Source organism: Agelaius tricolor, unplaced genomic scaffold, assembly GCF_023055355.1.
Source record: "Agelaius tricolor isolate 1412-34295 unplaced genomic scaffold, bAgeTri1.0.p SCAF_55, whole genome shotgun sequence".
NCBI classification, from domain to species: domain Eukaryota; kingdom Metazoa; phylum Chordata; class Aves; order Passeriformes; family Icteridae; genus Agelaius; species Agelaius tricolor.
Window position 1 is genome coordinate 145,456 of NW_027269315.1, and position 9,845 is coordinate 155,300.

General features: G+C 53.1%; 1 protein-coding gene across 1 annotated transcript; it reads right to left on the reverse strand.

The window, feature by feature from the left end:
- Positions 1 to 731: 731 nt before the first annotated feature.
- On the reverse strand, positions 732 to 1,664 carry LOC139604719 (olfactory receptor 14C36-like). The gene has a single exon (XM_071455943.1). It carries the CDS (start codon positions 1,662 to 1,664, stop codon positions 732 to 734), a length of 933 nt encoding a protein of 310 aa, XP_071312044.1.
- Positions 1,665 to 9,845: the final 8,181 nt, after the last annotated feature.

Sequence of the window (9,845 nt, forward strand, 5' to 3'; positions counted from 1 at the left end):
GGGGATGGATCAGCCCCTGCTCTGCTGCTCCTTCCCGTCTGCCCCAGGGCCCTTGCAGAGCCCCAGCCATGCTGTTTGCCCCCAGCCTGCCCACGGCCAGCCTGGGGCTGCTCACGGGGGTTTCTGTGCTGAGCATTGGCCTGGCCGTGTTCTGGAGAGAGCCTGGGCAAGGAGCCTGGAGCCCCCAGGGCCTGGCCTGAGGCGTCAGCGCTGCCCCAGCAGTGCCCATGGCCTGTCCCTGCTGCAGCCCCGGCACTGCCACCCCCAGGGCTGTGCCCGGCCCCGAGAGCACTCAGGCCCTGCAGCAACACCAGGGCCACCAGGGCAGCGGGGCAGGGCCACGGCAGCAGCACTGACAACACCAAGTGCTGCTGCTGCTGCTGCTGCTGGGCACAGCTGCTGGGCCAGCACTGATCTGCCCCAGCTCTGCACACAGACATTGCTGCTGCAGCTCCAGAGAAGGCAACAAAAGGGCATCTTTGCAGAAAACTTTGCCCGGAGATCCTTCAGTTCCCTAAATGTCACCAATAGAACAGCCCCTCATTGCCACAGTCTGTGGCCACAGGGAAGGTGAAGAGAAACAAAATAAGAAATAGCACAAATAATAACATTAATTTGTTGGAAATATTTAAAAAGAAAAACAAAGGAGAAAAGAACCTGCAAAATAAAACCAACAAGAAGTATCAAAGATGACATTTATTTCTAGTGATTGGCAGAAATTACCAAGCAGTTTAGTGTTTCTGAAACCATGCATTCATCAGTGTCCACACTGCAGCCTTGAGCTCCTGGTTCCTCAGGCTGTAGATGAGGGGGTTCAGGGCTTGAGGCAGCACCGAGTACAGAACTGACACTGACAGATCCAGGGATGGGGAGGAGATGGAGGGGGGCTTCAGGTAGGCAAACATGCCAGTGCTGAGGAACAGGGTAACCACAGCCAGGTGAGGGAGGCAGGTGGAAAAGGCTTTGTGCCGTCCCTGCTCAGAGGGGATCCTCAGCACAGCCCTGAAGATTTGCACATAGGAGAAAACAATGAACACAAAACAACCGAAATTTAAACACGCACTAGCAGCAATGAGCCCAAGTTCCCTGAGATAGGAGTGTGAGCAGGAGAGCTTGAGGATCTGGGGGATTTCACAGAAGAACTGGCCCAGGGCATTGCCATGGCACAGGGGAAGGGAAAATGTATTGGCTGTGTGAATCAGTGAAAAGAGAAAGGCACTGGCCCAGGCAGCTGCTGCCATCTGGGCACAAGCTCTGCTGCCCAGGAGGGTCCCGTAGTGCAGGGGTTTGCAGATGGACACGTAGCGGTCGTAGCACATGATGGTCAGGAAGAAATACTCTGTTGCAAGAAAGAAGATTAGTAGAAATAGCTGTGCAGCACATCCAGTGTAGGAGATGGTCCTGGTGTCCCAGAGGGAATTGTGCATGGCTTTGGGGACAGTGGTGCAGATGGAGCCCAGGTCAGTGAGGGCCAGGTTGAGCAGGAAGAAGAACATGGGCGTGTGCAGGTGGTGGCCGCAGGCTACGGCGCTGATGATGAGGCCATTGCCCAAGAGGGCAGCCAGGGAGATGACCAGCAAGAGGCAGAAGTGCAGGAGCTGCAGCTGCCGCGTGTCTGCCAGTGCCAGCAGGAGGAAGTGCCTGATGGAGCTGCTGTTGGACATTTGCTGATCTGTAAGAAAAGTAATCATGGAATGGTTGGGTGTGGAGTGGACTTGAAATATCCCAGCACAGCCTGGGGGCACTTTCCCCCACTGCCTGCCCAGGGCTCTGCTGCCTGGAGCTGTCCCTGCCAGCAGCTGCTTCCCTGTGCCCAGGGCTGGGCCCTGCCAGTGCTGCCAGAGCCCAGCCCAGCCCTGGGGGCTTAGCTCTGCCCTGCAGAGCCCTCCCAGCTCAGGCACTGCCCAGGGGCAGCTCTGGCTCTGCTGGCTCTGATGGAAACATGATAAAAACCTTGAGGAGCTGTTGGAAAAGCAACACTGATGCTGCCCCTAAGGGCTGATTTCTTTCACTGCCTGGTTTTGTAAGATCTGAGGAAAAAGAAAAAATTCTCTACCTGAACTGAGGGATGAATATCTGTGTGCAATTTCCCATCCATGCAACCTAGAGAAGTACATTAATAAAGCAGGATATTCCCTTTTATTCAGCCCCTGCCTTGCTGTGCTCCCTGTATAATCTACTCGGAAATGTTCTGCAGTTAAATGCCATGCTGGGGGCAGTCCTGAACAATGCAGCATCCTCCCCACACAAGGAGAACACTTCCAAGCCTCACCAGCTGTCTCCTCCTACCCAGATCTTGTCCCCCAGTGCTGGGAGCAGCTGCCAGGGCTGATTGAGAGCTGTCCCTGGCAGGCAGCAGAGTCCCTGCCCCAGCACAGCACCCTGGGCTGCAGGACCCTGCTCTGCAGGACAGCCCTGGGCACCCCTGGCTGCTCTGCACAAGAGACAATCAGAGAATGTACTCACAGGCTCTGCAGGCATTGGGATGTTCCAGCTTGAGGAGATGGCTCCGGGAGCTGCAGCTGCATTGTCCTGCAGCCAGAGATTCCTGTGCCAAGGGCTGGCAGTGATTGTGCCCCAGGCACTTCTCTGCCCCTTTCCAGCCCTGACTGATTGAAGCGCTCTGTGTCTCTGTGCTGTGCCCAGGGTGGCTGCAGGCAGTGCCCCAGCCCTGCTGGGCTGGCAGAAGAGCTGCTCATCAAGAGAAATGTGCTTTTGAAGCTCTTCTTGGTGACCAGGAGCTGCCTCTGTGCCAGGAGCCCAGCCCAGCTCAGCAGCACAGACACAGCACAAGGACTTTAATGAGCCTCTGGGCCTTTGTGCTCAGGCCCTGAACATCAGTCCCTGAGAGGGAGCTGAAGAAACCTCTGCAGAACTCCAAGGCAGAATCCAACTCCAAAGTTTCTTGGACTTTTAATGGGTCCCACTGAGGGACATGACTGAGAAAGTGTCCCCAGGCCCCAGGCAGAGCAGAGAACTGCAGGCAGTGATGACAGGTGGGGACAAAGAGAAGCCAAGTCTTGGTGCCCTGGGGCTCAGCAGGGTCTGTGCCACCAAGGGCTGGGAGGAGACACCTTGTCCTGAGGCCCTGGGGCCTCCTGGCATAGCCCCAGCCAGGCTGGGCACTGTCAGCCCCTTGTGCTGCCCTCAGCATCCCCCCCTAGCCCACATCCCAGTGGCCTCAAGGATCTGCTGCAAGGAGTCCCTGGGGAGCCTTGCTCAGCAATGGCCCTGGGGGCTCCTTCATGCTCCCTGCAGGGACTGCAGGTTTTTCAAAGGACTTTGGCTTTGGCTTTTGCCTTGGAGATTCTCTGAGAGGTTTGTGCAATCATGACCTCCAATTATTAGTCCCTGGAGAGGCTTTGTCAGTAACAATACTCAGTGGGGCTCATTAATGCTTCAGGGTACTTAAGTTTTTTAAGGTACTTGGTGTTTCCCTTTTGATACAGACTTTGTGAGAAAGATTGTGCAGTCACAGCCTCCAATTATCTACTTTAATTATTCCCTTGAGAGCCTTTATCAGTAGTGACACAGTGTCATTACTGCTTCAAGGTACTTCAGTTATTTTAAGGTGTTTCCCTTTTGATACAGACTCTGTGAGAGGTTTGTGCAATCATGGCCCCAATTATCTGCTTTAATGAGTCCCTTGAGAGCTTTGTACTGACACTCAGTGGGGCTCATTCATACTTTGGAATACTCAAGATTCTTAAGGTACTTCAGGTTTTCCTTTCTATACTGAGTGTCTGAGAGGTTTTTGTGTTATCCTGGCCTCCAATTCTCTCTTCCAAAAACTCCATAAGTGGTCTGTGTTTGGGACGGACCTGAGTGGGACCCATTAATGCTTTGAGACACTTTTGGTGTTTCCTCTGACTTTGACTCCTGGAAAGGTTTGTGCAATCTCCTCTCAGGCCCTGGGGTTCCAGGGCTCAGCTCCAAATGCACCACAGGGCTCACTAGGATCAAGCAAGTCCTGACACTTCATGGCTGTTCCTTGATTTCCCTGTGTTTCTGTGCAGTTCACTAGGAATTTCTTTTTATATAGTTATGGATAAATATTTCAAAGATGTTCTAAGAAATCCACATTCCTGTTTTAAGGGTGTACTGTTCTCTTTAGAGCAGAGGTAATTGCAGCATTCAGTGACTAATACTGACCCAGGGACTCTCCTCAAGAGGTCTGGCCTGATCAGAGAAGCTTTGCCTTGAGATCTGACCCTGTGCGGACCACCTTACTCCATATTCACCAACCCCATCCTGTCCCTCCTCTGTCACTTGGGGCCAGCTTTGCTTGGAGAACTGGCTGCACTCAGGCAAAGAGGAGATTTTCTTTCTTTATCTTAGCAATCTAAAACTCCCAAGTTCCCCATTGAAAACAGACACCCTCCTCAAGTGTGTGCCAAGCCCAAGTGCCACCAAGATCACCCCAGACCCTCTCTGGGCCAACCATCTCTGGGCCAGCTGTGAAGGTGTGTGGAGGCCTAGTGTCCTACCATCAATCACAGTCTCCCAGCCATGAAGGGCTGGTCCCAAATAAAAAGAACAGGCTTTCAGGTTAGGGTGAGATGCATGCTTCTCCCATGGATCTTTGCAGGCACATGCTGATTTATGTAAAGTTATGATACCCAATTGGCCTGTTGGCCTAATTACCCTAACTCAACCCCTACTGAGTTAGTTCCTAGAGTTCTCTTCTCTCTCTTTCCCTCCATTGGCCCTAGTTTGCTGCATTCCTCCACCCCTGTTTCCTTACTGGCAGAGCTGACCTTGGACCCCTCGTCTGCACCATTTTCCCCTGTATCCAGGGGTCCCCTGACCCTCAGGTCCACCCTCACTATCCCATATAGGACCCTGTGCCCTCAGCTTACACCATGTCTTCATCCCTGGACCCTTTTTTCTCTGTATCCTGTTCCTGTACCAATAAACCAAATTTGCTGGACTTCATACTGTCACTGACATATTTTCTGAAAAATACCTTTGCTAGGATTTTTCTCCTGAGAAGCTGAGAGGCCTCAGAAATGAAATGTAAACAATAATGTGGCAGGTGCATCTTTGATTGGTCTCATGTGAATTGATTCTACTTGATGACCAATCACAGGTCCAGCTGTGTTGGGACTGGTCAGTCACAAGATTTTATTATCATTCTTTTCTGGCTTTCTGATGTCTCTTTGCTCTTTCTTTAGTACAGTTTTAGTATCGCATTTTCTTTTAATATAATGTAATATTATAAAATAATAAATCAACCTTCTGAAACATGGACTCAAGATTCTCATCTCTTCCCTCATCCTGGGGGCCTGCAAACACCACCACACATACAAAGACCCATCCTGCCTATTCTGGCAGCTTTCTGAGGAAGCAGTGAGCTTTGGGCTCATGAGTGCCAGATGCTCCAGGGGCCTCAGTAGCGCCACAACGCTGTGAGCATCTCCAGCAGTGATCCTGCCAGCCAGACACCACTGGAAGCTGTACACCTTCAGGACAGCTGCAACACTGAAGTGAGACTCAAGTTTTATCGAGTCTCACTAAAGTGGAAGTCGACAATCCCTTCAATATCCATGGGACAGACTTTGCTGACAGCCCCACAAGCCCCACTTTGGCTGAAGATTGTGCCCGTGAGACTGAGAGTGAGTGACTGAGTGGCAGAGAGCTGGTGGGACTCGGGCTTTTGATTTTCTGTTCCTGTGGGTGGGCATTCCCTCTTCCATTGGGGGCAGCTATAGGAAATATTCAGTCCCAAGCTGAAAAGGATGTTTTTGTTAAGTTTTGAAAAGTGTTAAATTTAGAGGGGAGTTCATTTGCTGAGGGGAGTTTAAAAGGTATTGTTCACTGGTTATTTGAGGAGCTTCCTGATATCTCTGTTGATTCTATCTATCAGTTATTGTTTTGGGATGCTGTTGGGAAAAAGCTTTATATTTTACAAACACAAGGCGTTTTAAAAGTTAGGAAATTTTATCTGTTCTTTCATTCAATTTATAGGATCATTTAACGAGTTCATGGTTCCAACCCTTTGTCCTGGTTTATTCAACCTGCCCCCCACATTCCCAAACCCACGTTCCCTGAGAACAGGACAGGAGATGGAGCCTGCCCTTTGGCACAGACGAGCCATCTGCTGTCTGCCATCTCCCCTCCTTTTCTGTCCTCTCCTCGGGGTGGTAGTGGCCAGGCTGCCCTGAGATATTCCCTTGCCCACATTCTCACATCCCCTGATCCTAATCCCCCTTCCTATGAATCACAAGATGGCAATGCTCCTGTGAGAGAGACCGCCATTTCAGATTCCCTCCCACCTTCATCCCCATTTCCCGCCTTTGCTCCAGGTACCTCCCCTGTGACGGGTCCCACCTTGACGTTGAGTTCCGCCCCTGGAACTGGACATGGGGCCAACTGGAAGGAAGCCACTTTTGCTACCAAAGGCCTTCAACACTGGGTGTTGCTGGTTAGCCAAAAGCTAACCTCTGGATCCCTCTGGGATCCATGGCACACACTGCCAGGGGCTGGAATTCCAGTTCCCAGACAGGAAAAGATGTTCCTGCCCTTGAAGGCAAAGCCCTAAGAAGGAGCCAAAAGCCAAGTGGAGCAAGATCTTAGAGTGACATTTCACTGCCAGCGTTCATAACTTCACCCATGGTTGTTGTAGCTCCTGGATTGGGAATTAAATCCGGGCAGGGTCTTTGGTGGGAGCTGCCCTGGGTCAAGGGAGACACTGAGAGAGAAACAGGGCAGGCAAAGAGAGGCAGGAGAGAAAGGAGGACACAAACACAATCAGCTGAGAAGGTGGCACTCTGAAAAACAAACTGGAACTGATGGAAAATGAATGAGACAGAAACCAATAGTTCTGAAAGTTTTATTTACTATCAAAATACATCCCACACACCCAGCCCTCCACAATCCCAAAGCCACACCCTCAAATTTGGATCCCACTTCTCCCAATCTCTATCCAATTCATTCTCACCCTGGAGGCTGGGGAATTCAGTAATTTTGGCATGGGACTGAGTTTTTTTGAGGTGGGATTCAGGCAATTTGAAGTGGGATTGAGCCCCTTGAGGGTAAGATTGACTTGTTTTCAGTGGGATTGAGTCATTTTGAGGTGACAGGTCAATCCATCTTTACTTTTGGAGTGCAAAGTTATGCAGAACACTTCCTGAAATCCCCCAAGAACCCCCAAATCTCCCAGAATATGTCCCAAAACCATAAATTCATGCTCGAGTAACTGTTAACTGATGGAACTTTGGACTTCTTTGATAAATTTCTGGTTTTTTAGTCCTATTTCAGGTGTTTTTAAATGATAAAGAAAACTCAAGAAGAAATTCGGGCCAATCCAAAAAGATAAGCAGCCAGGTGTCTTCCCAACACAGATCACAGGGAATGTGGGTCACCAAGGCTCTGCCCAACGTGGATCCTCCCAAGGGGGATGAAGCTGGAGCGGTGCGCGAAGCTCTTTGGCACTTGGGGCATTTGCAGGGCTTCCCTTACCAGTGCCTCTGTCGGTGTTTGGTCAAGTGAGAGCTGCTGGTGAAGCTCTTCCCACACTGGGGACACTCGTAGGGCCTCTCCCTGGTTATGGATGCTCTGGTGGGTGACAAGGTTGGAGTTTTGCTCGAAGCCCTTCCCACAGTCGGGGCAGCGGAAGGGCCTCTCCTCGGTGTGAATCCACTGGTGCTTGAGGAGATCTGAGCTGGTCTGAAACCTCTTCTGACACTCGTAGGGCCTCTCCCCCATGTGGATCATTTGGTGGATGATCAGCTGGGACCTCTGCCTGAAGGTCATCCCATATTCCCCACACTTGTATGGCCTTTCCCCAGTGTGTATTCTCTGGTGGTGGATCAGGCTGGAGCTGCAGCCGAAGCTCTTCCCACATTCCAGACACTTGTAGGGCCTCTCCTCACTGTGGATCTGCTGGTGTGATGAGGTTGGAGTTTTGCTTGAAGCCCATCCCGCAGTCAGGGCAGCGGAACGGCCTCTCATCTGTGTGAATCCGCTCATGCAGGAGGAGACTGGAGCTGGTCTGAAACCTCTTCTGACACTGGGGACACTCCTAGGGCCTCTCCCCAGTGTGGATGATGAGGTGGGAGCTGCAGCTGAAGCCCTTCCCACACTCCCCACACTTGCAGGGCCATTCCCCAGTGTGGATCATCTGGTGGCTGATCAGGGTGCTGCTCTGCCTGAAGCTCTTCCCACACTCCAAGCACTTGTGGGGCTTCTCCCCATTGTGAAGCTGCTCATGAGCAATCAGCTCTGAGCTCTGTCTGAAGCTCTGTCCATCTTCCTGGCTCAGGGTGGGTCTTTCCTCCTCAGAGCACCCTGGGCTGGCTTTGCAGCCCCTCTTCCTGTAGAATCTCTGGAATTTTCCTCCACGTTGGATTCCTGTGCCATGGAGCCACTCAAAACAGCCTCTTCCATGAGGTTCTGCTACAGAGATTTGTCCTCCCTGGTCTCCATCCTCAGCTCCTTGTCTGGGGGAGGAAGAACAAGGAGAGGATGGGATTTGCCTCCGTGACAGAGGGAAGGGGAAGGAGATTCCCCCAGTGCATCCCCGGCAGGACGGGGTTGGCAGCAGGGTTGTCCTGCAGCCGGGGGCCGTGCTGGGCTGGGAGATGGAGCAGGAGAGAGGGGGAGAGGGGCACTGACTTCCTCCTCACCTGCCTGGGGCTCATGGAGCATCTTCCTTGCAGCCTTCTGCTCTATCCAGCCAAGGTTTGGGAATGGGAAATCCTGGCTTAGGAAAAATTCAATGCATTAGCACATTGGGTTAGGGGGTTCCCCCTGCCCAAGTCCATCTCTACAAGTCACCAGCCATCTGGGGTCCATACAAGCCTCTCAAACACCAAGATTCAGCCCTAAAAATGCCTCCCAGCAGTTCCCTGTCTCTGGTCTCTCCCATTTGGTGTTTGGGGTTCTCCCTGTCCCAGTTGCTGGGGGTCAGATATATTGGGGGTCCCCTGTCTACCCAGTCCCCGCCCTTTCCAGGCTGCTGGGAGTCCCAGCAATCCAAAAAGTTCCCCTTTTCCATCTCCCCACTTAGGGATGCTGGGGGTCTTGCGGTCCCAGTGTCCCTTCTCCCTTTATTCTCTGCTTTGGGGTGCAGGGGCTCCAAGGAGTCCCCCCTGCCCCTCTCCAGGCTCTTGAGGGTCCCCCCAATGGCGGTGCTCCCCCCTCTCTGGGCTCCCCACTTTGGGCTCCTGGGGGACACAGGGCTCTGCTCCTCCAGGCTGCCTCTGCCAGCAGCCGGCACCAGGACCCCCCAGTGTCCCCCCAAGGGGCATTTTCTGCTCAGCTTTGGAGTTCTTCTTCTCCAAACATTCCCCCAAAACAAACCCAACTCAGGGACCCCCCAGGGTATCTGGGCGGAGCTCCCCTGCCCCGGGGCACCTGCGGGATGGGGGGGGTGATGATCCCACAGGTGGGAGCTGCGAATTCAGGGAGGGCTCGACCTCTTGGTTCCTTCTTCTTTCCCTGATCCTCCTTTGTCCCTCCTCTTCCTCCTGCTCCTCCTCCTCCCTAAGCCCACCTCCTTCCCCTACTTCCATCCCTTCTGACTCTCCTCCTTCATCCCTGCCCTTCCCTCCCTCCTCCTCCTCCCCCAGCAGCAGCCACACCCTCGGTGCCCGTTCCCGCAGCCCTGGCAGCCCGTGGCAGGAGCGGGGATGGAGCCGGGACAGGTCGGGATGGGCAGCGTGGGGCTCTCGGCTGCTCCCAGCCGCTGCGGGCGGGGGGAACCCGGCCCGGGCCAAAGGAGAGGCAAACTGGGGGAAGCACATCCAAACTGAGCCTTGCTGGGGACCCTGCCTGGGCACTGCCAGCCCTTGGGGCTCCTCTCGGGAGATCTGGGAGGGGGGAACACAGAGAGGGGTGGGGGA

Coding starts and splice junctions, on each gene's coding strand:
- LOC139604719 (XM_071455943.1), bottom strand. CDS start 1,664: ATGTCCAACAGCAGCTCCATCAGGCACTTCCTCCTGCTGGCACTGGCA.